The sequence below is a fragment of the Mastomys coucha genome, unplaced genomic scaffold (genome assembly GCF_008632895.1).
Source record: "Mastomys coucha isolate ucsf_1 unplaced genomic scaffold, UCSF_Mcou_1 pScaffold18, whole genome shotgun sequence".
In the NCBI taxonomy this organism is placed as follows: domain Eukaryota; kingdom Metazoa; phylum Chordata; class Mammalia; order Rodentia; family Muridae; genus Mastomys; species Mastomys coucha.
Genome location: NW_022196900.1, coordinates 81,105,919 through 81,125,448, shown reverse-complemented (window position 1 = coordinate 81,125,448; position 19,530 = coordinate 81,105,919). Strand labels below are relative to the sequence as shown.

General features: G+C 45.8%; 2 protein-coding genes across 4 annotated transcripts in view; both read right to left on the bottom strand.

Moving 5' to 3' along the window:
- The window catches only part of Mtf1 (metal regulatory transcription factor 1), a 43,453-nt gene extending 39,873 nt beyond the window's left edge, over nucleotides 1–3,580 (bottom strand). Inside the window, exons 1-3 of one of the 3 annotated variants that reach the window (XM_031378601.1) lie at nucleotides 3,293–3,580; nucleotides 2,579–2,640; nucleotides 827–1,282 (exon numbers count right to left, since the gene is read on the bottom strand). In XM_031378601.1, the coding sequence (XP_031234461.1) occupies nucleotides 827–1,231 (405 nt within the window). In that variant the 5' untranslated portion in view covers nucleotides 1,232–1,282; nucleotides 2,579–2,640; nucleotides 3,293–3,580. The remainder of the gene's footprint in view (nucleotides 1–826; nucleotides 1,283–2,578; nucleotides 2,641–3,292) is intronic. The other 2 variants (XM_031378600.1, XM_031378599.1) reach the window with 2 other exon arrangements.
- An 881-nt stretch (nucleotides 3,581–4,461) lies between these two features.
- Inpp5b (inositol polyphosphate-5-phosphatase B) overlaps nucleotides 4,462–19,530 on the bottom strand; it is a 66,917-nt gene continuing 51,848 nt past the window's right edge. The window contains 8 exon segments of the mRNA XM_031378598.1: nucleotides 4,462–5,255; nucleotides 6,273–6,384; nucleotides 7,700–7,827; nucleotides 8,171–8,255; nucleotides 10,709–10,822; nucleotides 12,832–13,067; nucleotides 13,907–14,069; nucleotides 14,655–14,765. Of these exon segments, the coding sequence (XP_031234458.1) occupies nucleotides 5,140–5,255; nucleotides 6,273–6,384; nucleotides 7,700–7,827; nucleotides 8,171–8,255; nucleotides 10,709–10,822; nucleotides 12,832–13,067; nucleotides 13,907–14,069; nucleotides 14,655–14,765 (1,065 nt within the window). The 3' untranslated portion in view covers nucleotides 4,462–5,139.

The window sequence follows — 19,530 nt, the reverse complement described above, 5'->3', positions numbered from 1 at the left end:
TTAAAAAAAAAGACAAATGTCATAAGTCAGTCATTTGCACAAGCTGTATATAATTTCAAACCTTCATTGCATCAAAAAAGAAAACTATTTCCTCAAGAAATTAAGCCTATTTCTGATTGGTGGACCTGACATTAGTCCTCAGCACTGTAACTGCTGAGCATCCTGTCTTTTTCAAATGCACTTGCACTAGTTCATGGATGATGTTTACCATTCACTATCTTTAAGCCATGTCACTTATTTCTTTTGAATGCACAACTACAATCTGTAAAATACTTTACAGTTTCCAAGCTACCCTGAAAGGCATTGTGTCATCCAATCCCTGAATATGAATGTGACAACCTTTAGCTAACCTGATCTCATTTGTGGTTTCTTGCCTGGATTACAAAAATTTCCCTTTACTATCCATTAAATACTCACTAAATTAACGAAGCATATTCCTACAGGCATCTCCAAAACAAATCATTTATACCCAGTTCTAGTTATTACACACAAATCTAGTCACTAGGCTATCAGAGAAGCCACGCTGTTACTTTCGCAGTATAAACATGAATTCACTTTGGTGAAATTTCTACTTTATTTATGATTTGGAGAGGAAAATCTGAGATATTACAATGTAGTATTCCTCAATTACAATGTGGCCATACAATCCGAAAGTTCTAGAAAGCAGTCACAACAAAACAGAAAGCGGATGTGCTGTTGGCAGGCAAGACTACGGAGGGCTCTAAGCCCAGGAGGAGCTCCTTTAACCCCTAGTTAAAACTGCCAGCGCGCTGTGGAAGGAGCTGCCCCAACGCCACACTGGGCCCTGAGCTGCGGCTTTACTTACTTCTTTCCGTTTTGTTTCTGGACATTCCGACTGCAGAGTAAGAGTCGCACCTTCAATGTTTCTTGGCATGGGCGTGGAACCAGGGTTTATAGTCAAATGAATCTGATCTGGTGAGATAATGTGTTGTACGTAACCCTGGGACATTGCTTCCTGATCTATTAGGAAGCCCTCTTCACCTTCCACCAGAAAAGGCAAGGGTTCTCCACACTGTACATCGTCTTCATCATCCTCCAAAGTGCCAGGGTCCTGTTCTATAAGAACAGTGGTCCTATCATAAACAGTTCCAGATGAGGAAGGCACCAGTCCGTTGTCATCCACAAACCTGAGCATCTTGTCATGCGGGGTTAGGTCATCCTCCTCTCCCTTAAAGAAGATGATGTTGTCGTCTGGACTGTGTTCCCCCATGGCTCACTTGTGCTCAGCCCAATTGTGAGAAGTGAAAAGGTAATGGCCTTTCTGCAACAGATAACACCAGAGTTAGAACCATGGCACAAGACCTACCTATGTCCAAAAGGATCCCTAGGGATCATTTCCTTCATTTTATTTATTATTTATTTATTTATTTATTTATTTTGGTTTTCGGAGACAAGGTTTCTCTGTGTATCCCTGGCTGTCCTGGAACTCACTCTGTAGACCAGGCTGGCCTTGAACTCAGAAATCCGCCTGACTCTGCCTGGGAGTGCTGGGATTAAAGGTGTGCACCACCACTGCCCGGCCTCACCCATATTTTAAAGAGTAAGTAAACCAAAGTGCTAATCCCAGACTTTGAGAGGCAGAGGCAGGCAGACCTCTGAGAGTTCAAGACCAGCACTGTTTACATATCAAGTTCCAGGCCAACCAGAGTCGGTGGTGAGACCCTGTCTCAAAACAAAAAGACAGAGAGCAAGTCAGGCGTAGGAATGGTAGTGAATGTCTTTAACCCCAGCACCTGAGAGGTAGAGTAAGTTGGATCTCTCTGAGTTCCAGGTGAACCAGACATACACAGTGAGAATCACACACACACACACACACACACCCCAAAGCAAACATAAAGAAATAAATCATCTTCCTTGGAAATACTTAAAAGCTGACACAGTCACTGGTTAAGGAAAAAGCAAAATCTTTTTTTTTTCCCCTAAAAAATTCAAAGTTGGCATTCACAAGACCTTCTACTGTCACATACTTTAAAGATCAATCTATGCAGCTAATGAGGACAAAAGAGCAAACAGGTGGCTCCTAAAAGGAAGAGTGGCTCTAAACCTTAAGGGAGGCACTCCCATCCGAATCCCACACCCCGTCACACTGTGAGGTAGTACACAGCCTCAAGTAGTTAGTGGTGCAGAAACAACCCTTTGAACATAATCACCTACAAATCCTCCTTTTGCCCTTTACTGCTTGGGAAACCTATCTGTGCCTGCCCTTCTACAGTGGGACTAGTGGTTCCTGTTTCATACAGAAAGAGAAACTGCAGGTAAAGTACAATCCTGTCAAACAGGAGAAAGAGGGCAGCTTCCAAATGTCATTTCTAGAACACATGGGGTGGAGGGACTGGACCCTAATAAGGAATAGCTAATGCAAATCACTTTAATTATTTATCTCGTAAAACATGATATGGACCAGAGAGTATACTTGTACAGAGTGACTAGGCTTTCTGCCCCGAAGGCTGTCCCTAACATAAGCAATACTGACACGAGGAGCTCCAGAAATATCAGTGAAATGAATGACAGACATGCACACAGTCTCTTTTTGAAGATAGTCTCTTGAGGAAATTACCAAATTTGAAGCTTTCATGGTCTGGAATGGTGATTCCTCCTTCACCCGAAAACACACAGGTTCTACAAATGTGGGTTTGGCAGACACAAAAGGAGAATTTAAAATAACCAGCACATCACTTAGTTCTCAACCTGGTTGTACACTTTCTCTTCTGCTCGGAGTCAGCAAGTGAGCCTACACTAGCCGGAGTGACAAGAAGGCGAGGTAGTTACCAGACACAGGTCAAGGGATCTAATCTGAGAGGAACCAGCCCGAACCTTTGCTTACGCAACCCCAGAAATACACGTTTCTCTGTATCTGAGAGGAGAGATAAGAGTCCCCGGTGGGCTGCCCCGGCGGCACCTTCGGCGGTAACGCAGAGACCAACTTTCCGTAACAAGACCAGGAGGTGTGAGGGTGGCCGAGGACTGCGAACCCAGCACCTGAGAGACTGGCATGAGGACCCTGACCGGGAGAGCACCCCTCGTCCAGGGCTACACAGAAAAACCCCGAGGCAGTTTGGGGGCTAAGAGCTGGGCGAAGAGGGGCAGGGTCCGGGTCTCCATGGAAACAGAGAAGGGGGGCTGGATACCCATCCCCATGGAAACGGAGGAGGGGTGGGGTCCTTCGGGTGAGTGGAATGAAGTCTCAGCCGGGAACGGCTTTGGCAGGGAGCCCAAGTCCCGCACCCCCCGGGTAGTTCCAGCCCCAGCCGAGTCCAGCTTCTGCTTTTACCTCCGCGGCTCCCGGCAACGGCGGCAGCGGCAGCTTCTCCCCTCCCCAGCGGCACCATGATTGCCCCCACCTGTCCCTAGCGTCACTTCCGCTTCCGCTTTCCGGAGGAAGGAGAGGCCGGCGGATCCCTGCGCGCGCTGCTGCTTGTGATTGGCTTCTGCTCTCCAGGGCTGAGACGGCGCCTCTCACCAGCAGGCTGTGGGCGGAGCGAGTAGAGTCCGGCGCTCCCGGGCCGCACGGGAAAGCTAAGCGCAGGGAGCTGGCTGTTTCGGGCGCGGGAGAATACGCGACATCAGCCATGAAGTCGAGGTGTTCTCAGCCCCTGCTGCGTCCACAGCTGCAGCAGGAAGGATGCAGTCAGCCGCCGCCTTCCAGATGCGTAGGCCAGCCCGCGGCATCCCTCTTCTCGCCCCACCGTACCCACGCAGGATAGTTCTCCTGGCTGAGGCCCCCTGGACCGGAACGCTGAGCAGAGCGCTCCAGGCACTTCTCGTTCTCACGCGCCCGCGGGATCTAGCGGTTCCAAATTTAAGGAGGGTTTTTGCTCTGGGGAGGGGTCAGCGCCACCTACTGGCCAGTCCTCTGTCAGCTGTTAACACTCATCCTACCGACCCTCGAAACCGCTAACTGGTAGCAATATTTCAAAGCCCAAGAAGATATTTTTCTAGTGCTTCTACTATGTTCCTGTAAAGTAATTATTAGACCCTCTCACAAGCTACTGCTTATTCACCCCATGAACGACTTCTCTAAGAACATTTAAGTTGGAGCAATGCCCTTATAGGCAAGATCAGGGTTCAGGCCCAAAATGATGTGCCATTCCCTCTGAGTATGGTTGAATAAGTGACTCTCACACACCATGATGCCACATGTCCCTTTGGTCCCAGACCAGCTGCTCTGTTCTTAAGCCACAAAGGACTAGCTGCCAGGAACTACCATCTTTTAAGACTGGGGTATAGGGGAAGAAAAGACCAATGGTTAAGATCATCTAACTACCCTGACCTTAGAGTTCTTTCGAAACCAGAACCCCCATTGGGTGGCTCACAACCGCCTGTAATTCCTGCTTTACATGGATCTGAGCCTCTGGCCTCTCCCAGCACATTCACACATGCATGTAACATCACAACCACACACATACACAGAACTTTAAAAAAGAGAAACATAGTCACCACTGTTAAAAATACATTTATCATTAAAATATATTACATATATGAGAGGTGATGCATTATATACAGTTGGGAGACTGGGTAGCCTACAAAATCCCACTTGTTTCACCAGAACCCCCTTTCTTCAGTGCTTTTAAGGGCAACTGAGAGGCCTTGGAGTTGAGTAGAAAGGGAACAGTTGCCCTATGCATGTACATGTCCTCAGCTTGGACAGTGGAAGCATCTGGGATGGCTAAAAGTTCTTTATCCAGGAACATCTAAGCAGAGTCCTGCTGTCCAACTCATTCTCCTTCAGGGACTTCAGTTAGTCCAAGTATCTGACCATGAGATGCTCAGTATGGGATACGGAGAACTCACTGCATGTCCTGGAGGCTGGCTGAATAAGGCAAAGTACAGTTACTTAAAACTTTTTAAATAAAAATGAATAGGGAGCTATTTGTGTTAAATAACTAAAGTTGAACATGGAACGTCAGTTCTGTTATGGTGGATTTCCCCTATGTCTTCACAAGTTAACATGGGTGTGCTAGCCAACGGCATGGGGAATAGGTAGGTCTAGGCTCAAGAAACAGGTAGCTGCCGTCCTTCCAGCTGGCCTCAGACCAGCTTAAGGCAGTTCTTGAGCTGAAACAGGTGGGGCTGGCAATTGTGGCTGCCTTGAGGAAAACAGGAGAGGAGTACTGAGGCTCAGAGTGGACCGCAGAGGAACTGGTGAATAAACTCTTGGGCCTTCTTCTTCTCCACCATGTCAAGCTTTTGGTGACGAGCTGGGTTTCGGAGCAGTAAGCTGCCAAATATGCTAGCTGTGTGTGACAGAAACAGAAGTTAGCAACTAGGACACTGGGGTGACTAGGAGAGAGTACAGACTACCTCTAGCACTCTTTTTGAAAGGCAGGACCTGGCAGCCTCAACCTCAGGAGATCCACCTACCTCTTCCTCCTGAGACCTGGGATTAAGGCACGAACCACTATGCCCAGGTATTTTCTTCTTGAAAACACAAACAGCTGGGTGTGGGGACATATGTCTGTATTCCTACCACTCTTCAATTCTGGGCCAGGCTGAGCTACACAGTGGGAGGCTGCCTCAAAAAAATAAAGAGGGGCTGCGGAGACTGCTCCTCAAGTTAAGTGCTTGCCATGTAAATATGACATTAGACCTGAGTGCAGATCTCTAGCACCCACATAAATGCCAGCACACTGGCATATACTTGTAATCCCAGTGATGTGGAGGGAAAGAGAGGTGGATCCTGGGGCCTTGCCAGCTAGCTAGTCTAGTTAAAACAAGGAACTAACACAAGGGCCTTGCACAGGTTAGGTAAGTGTTCTACCACCAAGTCATACTCCCAGCCCACAAACACATTATTTGCATATAAACTTTGCCTCAGACAAGGCATGATAGTACATATGCAACACTCAAGGCACCAAGGCAAGAGGATCCTGAGTCCAAGGCCAGGATAGTGAGTTTGAGGCCAGCTTCAATAACATAACTTGGTGCCTTTTAAAAAGTTTTAAAAAGAGCTGGAGAGATTGCTCAGCGGTTAAGAGGACTGACTGCTCTTCCAGAGGTCCTGAGTTCAATTCCCAGCAACCATATGGTGGTGCACAACCATCTGTAATGGGATCTGATGCCCTCTTCTGGTGTGTCTGAAGACAGCTACAGTGTACTCATATAAATGAAATAAATAATTCTTTTTTTAAAAAAAAGCTTCCTCGGAGCTTGGGGGGAAAAGCAAGAGAGGAGAGAAGGGAGGGTGAGTAATTAATTCAGCTTCCCTTCTCTGTGATTCTGAACAGATGCTTGTATGACACTTGGCCACTTACCTAGAATATTCTCATCCAAATGATTTTTTGCTGAATTTTTCAGCAATTCTTGCAAAAACGCCATCAAGTAGTTGAAGACATTTTTGTGGAAGCTGGGGAGAGTAGAAACAACCTGAAAGAGGGACAAGGTGGGGTTTGTGGCTTCACTCAGTTACTTGACAAGGTGCCCATTATATTCCAGGAACTGAGAACATGTCTTACGAATGTGAGTAAGAATGCACACAGAGCTCATCACTTACCATTTGGTATGAGTATCCAAAGGGGATAAAGGTCAAATGCTATATGAATTTAGAAGTCATACTTCTAAAACTAAAAAAATCTCAGACTTAAGACAATTAAGATGTTTTAGTTGGGTCTTAAACATAAGAGAAAACTAGACTAGTAGCAGCAAGGATTAGGGCATTGGAGACAAAGAAGGCAAGAGAAAGCAAAATGTTAAGTAGAAAGAGCACAAGCCGTTAAAGTCGGCAGAAAGCTACAGCTGCACAGACATTAGGCTTGGAAGGGTTATCCAGACCGGAATCCAATGTCGAGACCACATATCTGCACATCAGAATCAGCTGGGGAGCTGGAGCTAGGAAAAGGAAGGTTCCAGAAGACACTCAGATGAAATGGATATAAGTGAAGGTGCTGGAACCCATACTGTTGGCAACTGTTCTACATGATCCTATCAGTCATGGAACTGGGTGTGATGAACACTGGTGATCCCAGGACTTGAGAGTTCCAGGTCAGACTGAGTCACAGGAAGAGACTGGTCACAGAGGGGAAAAGCAAGGGGGTGTGGGGGGGGGGAAGAAAGGAAGAAATGGGGCTGGAAAGATGGCTCAGCAGTTAAGAGCACTGACTGCTCTTTCAGAGCTCCTAAGTTCAGATCATAGCAACCACACGGTGGCCCATCTGTAATGGTATCTTCTGGTGTGTCTAAAGACAGTGTACTTATATACATGAAATAAATAAATCTTTTAAAAAAAGAAGGAAGGAAAGAAAGAAAAAGAAGAGAGTCATTAAGCAGCAGTGAGAAAGAGGTAAGTATGGTTTTGTCCCACAGAGTGACACCTTTAAATTCACAATCTAATTGTAGCATGCAAAATGGATGGAGGGTGAGCAAGAGCACAGGGCACTGCCCCAAGTATGCTGAGCAATGACTGGAGAGAACGGAGAAGTAATGGATCAATGGGACTGGGCACGTGGGAGGTGAGGAGAGGGAGGAATCAGAAATGACTCAGGTTTCGGGGTTGAGTCACTGCAGCTAAGGGTGATGCTATTAAAAGCAAAAGGGACATGAGAGGAAGAGCGGGTCTGAGAAGGGATGGTACTGATCTTCCAAGTCACTGTACCAGAGAAGCTGCTGCCACACTTTGTTCTGCCAGGCTTCATGTGCCCAGGACAAGCTAGCATGCATACTGAGGCTCAGTGCCTTCTCTCACCTCTCTGCTTGCTGTGTAATTGCCGGAACACTCCAAGCAGCTATGGTAGGCGCTGTAACAGATGACAGGCTCTGGCAGGCTCTCTAGGAAAAGCAGCAAGGCTTCTGCTACAGAATGGTTGTTAGCGCCTTTGGCCCAACGTTAAGGAACAGGTGACAGCGTTGCCCTCGGGTAGGAGAAGGAACAGGGGCAAGCAAGTGCCAGAAGTGATGCCTGCTCAGTCAGGCTCTACTCAGACCTAGGATGCCAGCCCACATCTTGAAGGGACCACGCTGTTTGTCAAGTGACCCCAGCCCTCCTGAACTCCTGCTACACTGACTGCTTACAGATGTACTGTCTTCTCTGGACAGGTGCTGAGTGAGTAGAACCTGTTAGCCGAAGTTACAATCGCAGAAACTGGGCTTTGAGATATTCTTCTGTCTTTTAAAACTCTCATATTCCCACACGTACATACACATTTCTGAAGGATACAGAGGTGATCGATCATTCCAGTATCTAAACAGTCCCTTATATGCTCAAACTCTGGCCTTAGACCTGGCTGCTGAAACAGATCTTCCTGCAAAGGGGAGAAAGACACAAAACAATAACTTTCTCAGAAAACTGGCAGTGATTTCCTGAGTCACCCATATCACTCGAGTCCAGAATGCAGCTGTGTAGTGAGACTTTTGAGTCATCCCAGTGGACAATGGCACTGGGGCTAGCATTACCATAGGCCATTAGGCATGTGTTATAAGACTATGGGTAGGCCACACTACTTGTCTTCAAGGTCCAGAATATGAGAAAACTCACGAAGAGCTGTTACACATGCCATGGATAAGACAGAAAAATTAATTTGATCCTCAGCCAAAATAAACAACAACAAAAAAAATGAGATTGGAGAGAGATTAAAAAGATCTCTCAAGTCTACGTAAACATCATTTCCATTAGTCTCAAGATACTTTGGATTTATTTGTTTCATAAAGCAACACAAAACTATAACACAAGTATTTATTTATTTATTTATTTACTTATTTATTTATTTAATGTATGAGTGCTTGGGTGCAGATGCACCCGTATGCCAAAAGCGGGCATCAGATTCCTTTATAGATGGTCATAAGCTACCATGTGGTTGCTGGGAATTGAACTCAGGACCTCTGGCAGAGCAGCCAGTGCTCTTAACTGCTAAGCCATCTCTCCAGCCCCAGTGTAACTATTAACAACAACAACAACAATATTACATGTATTGCTCACAAGTTACATTTGAAAGATCTACTCAGAAGATAGATTTCTTATGAAAGTGAAGTCTGGGGCCTAGGAATGTAACTCATTGGTACATTCTATCAGCAGAGAGCTGAGGCCCAGGGTTCCAACAATATCAGGGTCAAAATAATAATAATAAAGTATACATACACATACAACGTGTATTTAAAAAATAGAGAATTGATCCCCCCACCATTGTGTATTAATCACCTGCCTTTCAGGATATCGGTTTCCTCCAAAGGATGCTACAAGAGTTAAATGAAGCAATTGGATAAACAGAACACAGCTTGGGATACTGCAACATCAGTAAGGGTAGAGGTAGGGCAGACTCCAACATGTAAAAAGACCCAGGCACTATTGTACACACCTACAGTCTTAGCACATAGGAGGCTGAGGTAAGAGGATCATGAGTTCAAAGCTAGTCTTGGGCTAGTGAGTTGGCCATTAGCCTGGGCTACATAGTGAACTGCTATCTCAAAAATATAAATAACTAGGAAATCAAGCTCAGTTGTTAGAGTTGTTAGCATCCAGAACCTGCGGCAGATATATGGGCGGGTCCACAGACCTGTTGCCAGGGCAACGGCCACCATATTCCCAGAATCCATTGGGTTCAACTCCCACCTTTACCTGGAACTACTACGTCACAACCCGTATATATGAGACAATTCCTCCATTTCTTCTCTCTCTCTCCTCTCTCTTTCTGCACCGCTATTCCCCTACTCCCTCACAATTAAACCTCTTGCACGTGGAGCTGTCTGGGCCTGGTGATACCTGCAGACTTGTCCCGCTGACACCCAAACACATCAAGAGTACTTGACTAGCATGCATAAAGCTGAGTTCAATTCCCAGCACTACATAAACTAAGTGAGGCTGTGCCCAGCTATAATCTCATCGTAAACCAAGTGAGGCACTGCCCAACTATAATCTCAGCATTTGGGAAGTGGAGGTAGAAGAACAAGAAACTCAGTCATTCTTAGCTACATAGCAAGTTCAAGGCCTATAATATTAGACTCTATCTAGAAAAACTGAAATTAAATGGAGAACAGGATATCCTAAGAATGTATGTTGCTGGGCTGGAAGTAAACCTTAGTAGAGAGCTCTTGCCTAACATGCATGAGGCCTGAGTTTGATCCGCGGCACTAGAGGGTAGGGAAAAGGAGTAGGGAGGGGAGAAGAATGAGCAGAGGAGAGGGAAAGGAGGAAAGGGAAGGAGGAAAAAGAAGAGGAGAGGAAAGGAGAGGAAGAGAAAAAATAGGAATATATTTTGCTGCAAGATTAAAATATCTAAAAACATGGCCTTAAGGGGCTGGAGAGATGGCTCAGCAGTTGAGAGCACTGACTGCTCTTCCATTCCTGGCTTTGAAGCCTGGAGCTCACAAACCCACAGCCAAGTCAGTCAGACTGACCAAACTAATCAACTAATCCCAGCCCAGGAAGCCTGCCTAAAATCTCTCTAGAAATCAGCCCTCCAGATTCATGGCCTCAGGTTCCATCTGTCCTCTGCCTGAATTGTCAACAAGCTAGCCCCTCCCATTCTCAGAAGCAGGTGAGAGGTCTTGCAAAAGGCTCCAAAATGACCTCGCAGGCTTCTCTGGGGGACCAGGAAGAGCCTGGGAAGAAGCACTGTGCTGGGAGGGCTGCTTTGCTTCCCAGTGGGGAGGTATCAAATGGGCACTGGGATCCCCTGGGGACAGAATAATGATCCACAGGCTCCTTGGGACAAAAGCTTTCCACACCAGGTCTTTCTCAAGGCAGCTTGGCCCCACCTACCTGCTGGACAGCATTTCTATACAGGTAATCCACCATCATCCAGAGTTCTTTGGGGATTTCCATGGGTTTCTCAAACCGGCTCCTGTCATCTGCAGTCTGCACTGACATCAACGTCTCCAAAGAAAGAAAAAGTATGACAAGTCATGATGAGGTGGCACATCTACCAGACTGGCTGCATGATATGAGGACAGCAAAAAACAGGAAAGGACAGTGTCTCAATCCACTAACCAGACATTCCAGCGGCAAAAAACCCAACCAAACAACCAACCAAATAAACAAAGAAGCCCAGGTGGTACAACTGGATGACAAAAAGGTGATTTTTAAAGGTGGGGAGAGAGAGATGGCAAGCAGTTTCCTGAATGGGGTAGTATGTGCCCTGATTTTGTAGAAAAAAAGTTCTCCTAGCATTCCACTGTGAGAACCAGAGAGGCTGTGTGACCCAGTGAGGAAGAGCACACACTGGTGAGCCCAAAACTGTAAGCCCAAGTTTGCTGCCACTTATGTGACCTGTGACAACTCCACTTCCTTGATTGGGTTTCCGTTTTCATCTACATTAAATGATAGAGAGGCTAGTTCAAGAGTCCCTAACTGAAAATATGCATTCAAAGGGAAAAGTGCATGTTACCTACATCGGTGCCAAGCTTGTTCCCTTGTCAGGATGGTCTCCATGGGAGCCTTCCGTGTCTGAGCAAACTTCTTGTAGGATGCCTTGTTTGTTTGGTGTGTGTGTGTTATGTGCACGGATATACATATGCATGTGGTGGCCAGAGGTCAACTGAATGTCTTCCTCAGTTGATTTCCCCTTACTCTTTGAGACAGTGGTCTCTCACTGAACCTGGAACCTTCCAATTTGTCAAAAACCTGTCTCCATGCCCCAAGGCTGAGATTACAGACATGTATCTTTTATGTGGGTTCTGGGGAACTGAACTCAAGGCCTCATGGTTTCATGGCAAGCACTTTATCAACTGAGCTATCGCTCGGCTCCAGATGACAATGTTTTTAAATGGAAACTTTAAGTAGAAACAGGATCATGGCTAAGTTTCTCTACAGCACTTGCTTGCTGGATCCTGAATGTTTATGTAATATGTCTCCTCCATCCCACGCAGATTCCCATGTTGAATCTTTGTGTGTTTGTTTGTTTGTTTGTTTGTTTCGAGACAGGGTTTCTCTGTGTAGCCCTGGCTGTCCTGGAACTCACTCTGTAGACCAGGCTGGCCTCAAACTCAGAAATCCGACTGCCTCTGCCTCCCAAATGCTGGAATTAAAGGCGTGCACCACCACTGCCCGGCATGTTGAATCTTAATCACCAATGTGACAGTATCTGGTAGTGAGGCCTTTGGGAGGTGGCTGGTCATGAGGGTTGTGTGGTCACATGGGATAGGTGTGCAGTAAGAGAACCAAGAGTTCTCCCACTCTTGCCACATGAGGACACTGAGACACTCATGTATGAACCAAGAAAGTGAGTCATCAGGGATCTTTATCACATACTTCAGCCACCTAAATTGTGAAAGCTAAACTTCTGTTCTTTATAAAGCACCAGCCTAGGGTGTTCTGTTACTAGCACTTGCATGCATGTATACACACTCGAGTTTGAAATAAAGACTGGAAAGTGTGGCCATCTTCTGCAGCTGTCCACCGCAGGAGGTGGAGTCTCTCTGTGCTGGAAGCTGTGCTGACTTCACAGCTTGCTCCAAACCACACAGTAAGGCAGAACTGACGTTGTGCAGGCTGTCAGCCATGCCATGGAATAACTTAGCTTTTCTCTCTTGCTCTTGCTGTAGAAGTTTGAGCTCACTTTTGGAAAGCTGAGGGCCCATGTGCAGAAGACAGAGGGCAGCCAACACTGATGCAGGCAAGAGAGACTACCTTCAACACACTGGCCAACACAAGCTGCTGCTTCTTTACATTGGCACAAATGAGTCTTAAGTAGGCCAGCAAGAAAAAACAAGAGTCGGGAGAAACAGCTTGCTGTCATTCTGACTGGAGGGTGGCTTGTTGTATTGATACTAAGCAAGTTTAAGGAAGCTGCAAGATGCTTATGTCCAGGAAGGTAGAAGGTATTGGAATGAGGTGTGTGAGCCACATTCCCAGTACTGGGTGTTTCCTTGAGGCCTGCTACTCACCAGCTCACTAACAGTTTTCAGTGGTAGATCCAAGATGGGTTCCCTCATGTAGCACAATGTATGGATAGGAGACCCGAAACAGCTGGGCAGGTAGTTCCCAGACACGGACAAAAAGTAATCCTTTCCCCGTTCCAAGTGTAAAACCAGAATGTCTTCAATCGTGTCTTTGCCTGAGTTGAGTTCCGTGGCCGTAGCCTTATTTACAAAAAGCTCCAGTTCAATCTCAACATGAGAATCTGCAGAAAAAGTTTAAAAAAATAAAGCCAGCTAGGGAGCAGTCAAGACGAAGAGGAAAAGGCAGGAGGGCAGAGAGTGAGACGGAAAGGGTTAAGAAAGGAAATAAGATCACCCAATAAGGACCTGTGTGCTTGGCACTGGAGAAGCACAAAATGTGAATAGTCTAGACTGGAAATGTGAAGATAACACATGTACACTGGACAGACAAAAGACAAGAAGCCCAAGTACTAAGGAGAAGTGGTCCAGCAAGAAGGCATGGATCAGAGCACCAGCCCTGGGCCAGGGAAGATGAAAACATGTCCAGCACAGATCCGGGAAGTTATCACTTGGGAACTGGCCAGGAAACACCCTTAATCCTCCTGCCACATGATGGGGATGCTACCATTTCTAGATAACTACCCATCACTTCGCTCTCTCCACAAGGGTGGATCACTGGGCACTGATTACAGGAAGATAGGCAATAGAAATGGCTCCTAAGTAGCAGGACCTTCCGGTGCGATTATAGAGCACATAAGTGACTGCACTGTTCTTGAAACTGAGCGCACGCTCCTCATCACTTTAGGTTTTACATATGGGTGAGTTCAGTTATAATGATGGAGGTGGGAGGTGATTTCAGAGCCAGCAGAGGCAGGCAGATCTCTTTGAGGCTACCATGGCCTACACAGTGAGTTCCAGGATAGTCATGACTACATAATAGAGAGAACCCTGTCTCAAACACAACAAACAAATAAAAGTTCTAGGCAGAGAATAAAGCATTCAGAAGCAAAAGGCTTATTTAGAAAAATGAAAAGGACAGGCAGGGCATTTAGAAAGCAGAGCCTAGAAAGAGACGGGTTACCTGGCAGGAGGAAGCCCTTGCTGGGTTTGGCTCTCAGCCACTGCTTACAGTAGGTCTCTTCTTCAGGCTTATTGATGAATTCAAACTGACAGGGCACTTGGCTATTATGAATTGTGAAGGACTCGGTTTGCAACTGCATGTACTTCACATTCTCAAAACAGAACTGAGAACAAACAAGGACCAGTCAGAACCAGGGTTTTCTTCTTGAGCTGCGCACCCACCCTAACCGGGAATAACTATTTGTCTTGGGAAGAAAATAAGAACCATCTCTGTGAAATGTATTTGGCTGAGAGGGCACGGTGGCCACTGAAGACCAGTGCCTATGCAGGCTAAAGCATAAGCTTATTTTTAGAAGTAAATTTCCTGAAGCAAATGAAGTTTCCATCTTCTACATACAAAACCATTTCTAAAACCCCATTCTCAAACTGCTCCCACGACCTGAGGATCAGATCGCTCAGCCAAGGAGCTGCACAGCTACAGCGTAAAGCATCATCCTGTGAACCCAGTTGTTTCCTGAGACAGTCTCAGTATGTAGCCCTGGCTGGCCTGGAATCTCTGGAACTCATTATAGACCAGGCTAGCCTGAATTCAGAGATCCACTTGTTGCTCCCCACCCCCCCCCAATTCTGGGAGTAAAGGCTGTCTACCACCCTAACATGTGTTCTAGGGCTTGAACTCAGGTCCTACCAACTGAGCCAACTCCCAACTCCTGATGCTAATACTCTTAGCAGGTCTGGGTCTTCCCTACCTCCCGCTTGGAGAGTGTCACAGAAGGAATGTTGGCATTTTCCATTTTATCCAGGGAGCGGACAATTTCCTCCAGGGTCTTCCGGTAGAGTTCTTCATTGATGACCCTCACCTAGGAGGGAAACATTAGAGACTGAGTACAGAGCCTTCTGTCCATTCTTCTTTCTCGGTGTCTTAGTGTGCTTGGGGAAACGGAAACTGAAACTTGCAACAGAATTTCAGGAAGTGAAAGCTAAGTACATTTAATTCATTATTGGATAACCCAGTCACTGATAGACTCAGAAAAATCCTCCAGCCACAGCAAGGCCGCCTGCCTCCTAGTCAGCAGGACGACACTGGAGCTTCCTGGTGGCTCCTCCTGTTGGGTTCTCAGGTCTTGGCCAAAAGATGCTGGGTTTCTATCTCTGTTATGCTTTCCCCCACCCAAAGTGGGGGGCAACAGTGGGGTTTTTCCCCTATGGTTTTCCCCTATGGTTTTGATACAAAGCTCTTTTAACCCAACCTCATCAGCAAGAAGGAAGGGTGTCAGGCTTTCCCTTCCATATTTTAATTATAAATACTTTTCATTTTTAACAATAAAATGATTGCAACATTACTTACCCCCCCATCACCCACCCCCTTCAGAGAAGGCATGTAGACAAGGCTGGCCTCCAACTCATAACTTAACGGCCAGAGCCGCCACACCTAGTCTTCTTTAAGCTGTTCTCTAACTTCAGATTCTGAACCTTATCTACCCTACTACACCTTGGAGAACAGGTAGGTAGCACAAAGCAACACAGAAGCCATGAGCACTCAGTTTTCTTTTGCTCACTGTAATAACTAAAAAGATTGGAAAAAAAATTACTGGTAAGGTTATGGAAAAATAAGCTCATAAGCAGCTGGTGGAAGAATAAGATGATAAGAACTAGGGTTGCAGAGACAGCTCAGTGGTTCTGAGCACAGGTTCTCTTCCAGAGGACCTTGTTTTCATTACCCATATGATGGCTTAATGACCATCTGTAACTCTGTTTCCAGGGAATTCAAGCCCTCTCCTGGTCTCTGGGAGCACTAACCATGCATGCAGTACACATACATGCATGCAGGCAAAACTCTCATACACAAAAATTAAAAATAAATCTTGCCTGCTGTGGTGGTATATACTTTTAATCCAAATCTCTGAGTCTGAGGCTAGCCTAGTCTATAATAGTTAATTGAATCTTTGTTTAAAACTAGTAAGAGCTGTTGGGAGTAGACACTTAATAAATGAATCTTAGGTACTCCATATATCTAGAAATGACCTTAGGCTGTGACTATAGGAGGGTTTCCCGTGGCTAGATAAAAGTGTTCCTCAGGAACGTGTGAAAACAGTTCCCTTCTGTTAAAAAGAGTCATTTTCCTTCCCTCTGGGGAAGGGACACATGGCTACCTGTGGTGCCTATCAGAATATCAAGGCCCAGCCTGGCATCCAGGCACCCTGAGTGTCACAAGTCCACACAGTCTGCTGGCCTGTTCCTAGCCCCAGCTGTTCATCCTTCTATATAACCCACTACCTGCTTCCCTGGCTCTGCCTGCCTCTCGATCTGCCGCTCTCTGTCTTGCTCCCCTCTGTTCTCTATCCCTTCCTATCCCATTGTCTCCACGATGCTCTCCCTCTTCCTTACCCAGGCTATGCCCAGTCTTCTTTCTCTGTGCTCTGGACTACTTCATATGCCTCTGGAGAGTTCCTGTCTTGTTCACAAAAAAAGAGTGGTGGTACACACCTTTAATCCCAGCACTCGGGAGGCAGAGGCAGGGGGATCTTAGAGTCTGAGGCCAGCCTGGTCTACAGAGTGAGTTCCAGGACAGCCAGGGCTACACAGAGAAACCCTGTCTCAGAAAAAAAATCAAAACAAAACAAACAAATGAAAAACTTCCCTAATAATAAAGCACTCTTTAAGCAGTTTCTTTACTGTGTCCCATCACATACATTTACTGTACTTCCTCTTAAATGCTAATAATTTATTTTATTTGTTTTGTTTTGTTTTGTTTTTTTGGTATTTTCGAGACAGGGTTTCTCTGTGTAGCCCTGGCTGTCCTGAACTCACTCTGTAGACCAGGCTGGCCTCAAACTCAGAAATCCGCCTGCCTCTGCCTCTCAAGTGCTGGGATTAAAGGCGTGTGCCACCACTGCCCGGCTTAATAATTTATTTTAAATACAGAGTCTTGCTGTGTTTCCCAAACTGGTCTCAAACTCTGGACTCAAACAATCCTGTCACAGACTTCTAAATAGCTCAAACTACATGCACCACCACCTTGCTAAAATATAATTCCCCTTGAACCACTAATGTCACCACTAAGAATCCGTCTATAGAAATACACACAGACATAAGAATATACATGAGGGATGGTCACTGTAGCACCACATGCAATGGAACTATTCTGGAAACACATCAATGTATTATGGCGCATCCCTACTACAAGAAAGTTCTCAGCTGTTAAAACTCATAAGCAGCCGGGCAGTGATGGCGCATGCCTTTAATCCCAGCACTTAGGAGGCAGAGGTGGGCGGATTTCTGAATTTGCGCGCGCACACACACACACACACACACACACACTTTTGGGGGGTGGGAGGACACACTCTTGAGAACCCCCTATGTAGCTGAGGATGACATTCAACTGTTCTTCCTACCTCCAACTCCTGAGTGCTGTGGGGTTACGCGTATGTGTTACCGTATCTGGTTCGTGTGGTCATGGAAACTGAATCCAGCACCTCATGCAAGCTAGGCAAGCACTGTACCAACCGAGCTACATTCTCCAACCCTAGAACATTTTCAATGGAGGGAAAGAGATGTCCTCAGAATGTGGATAATGTGAGTTCTTTTACTCAGGAAAGAAAAGGGAAATATCTGTGTGTTGTATGCAGAATACTCAGCTGCAAATGCATAAACAAAGCCCAGAGAATATTTCCATGTATGTATGAAATATTATGATATATGAAAGCAAGTAGTAATTAACTTTACACTTAAATTTTATGTTTTAAAAAATATAAGCTGGGCAGTGGTGGTGCATGCCTTTAATCCCAGCACTTGGGAAGCAGAGGTAGGTGGATTTCTGAGTTCGAGGCAAGCCTGGTCTACAGAGTGAGTTCCAGGACAGCCAAGGCTACACAGAGAAACCTCGTCTCAAAAAAACAAACAAAAAAAAGAATTTTTTTTTAATTTTATGTATATAGGTATGCTGCTGACTAGCCTTCTGTCAACTTGACAAAAGCTAAAGTCATCTGAGAGGAGGGACCTCAATTAAGAAAATGCCTCAAACTGGGCAGTGGTGGTGCACGCCTTTAATCCCAGCACTTGGGAGGCAGAGGCAGGTAGATTTCTGAGTTCGAGGCCAGCCTGGTCTACAGACTGAGTTCCAGGACAGCTAGGGCTATATAGAGAAACCCTGTCTCGAAAAACAAAAAAAAAAAAAGAAGAAAAAGAAAATGCCTCAGAGATGTCCTTCAACAGAGGAACGGATAGAGAAAATGTGGTACATTTACACAATGGAATATTACTCAGCTATTAAAAACGATGAATTCATGAAATTCTTAGGCAAATAGATTGAACAAGAAAATATCCTGAGTGAGGTAACCCAATTGCAAAAGAACACCTACATGGTATGCTCTCACTGATAAGTGGATATTAGCCCAAAAGCTCCAAATAACCAAGATATAGTTCACACAACTCATGAAGCTCAAGAAGGAAGACCAAAGTGTGGGTGCTTCGGTACCTTCTTAGAAGGAGAACAAAATACAGGAGCAAGTATATGGAGATAAAGTGTAGAGCAGAGACTAAAGGAAAGGCCACCAGGCCGCCTAGAGACTGTCCCACCTGGGCATTCATCCTATATACAGTCACCAAACACAGACACTATTGTGGATGCCAAGAAGTGCATGCTGAAAGGAACCTGATATTGCTGTCTCCTGAGAGGCCCTGACAGTGCCTTACAAATACAGAGGTGGATGCTCGCAGCCAAACATTGGACTGAGTGCAGGGTCCTCAAGAGGAGTTAGAGAAAGGACTGAAAGAGTTGAAGGGGTATGCAACCCCATAGGAAGAACAACAATATCAACCAGCCAGACCCCCAGAGCCCCCAGGGACATCAACAAAGGAATACACATGGCTCCAGCTGCATATGTAGCACTGGATGGCCTTGTCATGTATCAATGGGAGGATAGGTCCTTGGTCCTATGAAGGCTCGATAGATGCCCCAGTGTAGGGGAATTGAGGGCGGGGAGGTGGGTATGGGTGGGTGGGTGGAGGAACACCCTCATAGAAGCAGGGGAGATGGGATAGGGTGTTTCCAGGAGTGGGGGGAACCAGGAAAGGGGATAATATTTGAAATGTAAATAAAGAAAATAGCCAATAAAAAAGAAAAACAAAAGACAAAAAAAAGAAAGAAAGAAAGAAAGAAAATGCCTCGGGGGCTGGTGAGATGGCTCAGTGATTAATAGCACTGACTGCTCTTCTAGTGGTCCTGAGTTCAAATCCCAGCAACCACATGGTGGCTCACAACCATCTGTAATGGGATCTGACGCCCTCTTCTGGTGTATGTGAAGACAGCTACAGTGTACTCACATATATAAAATAAATAAATCTAAAGGAAAAAAAAGAAAAAAGAAAAAAGAAAAGAAAAGAAAATGCCTCAGGCTGGAGAGATGGCTCAGTGGTTAAGAGCATTGGCTGTTCCTCCAGAGGTCCTGAGTTCAAGTCCCAGCAACCACGTGGTGACTCAAAACTATCTATAATGGGGTCTGATGCTCTCTTCTGGCATGAAGGTGTACATACAGATACAGGACTCATATACACAAAATAAGTAAATAAGTCAGAAAGCAAGAGAGAGAGAGAGAGAGAGAGAGAGAGAGAGAGAGAGAGAGA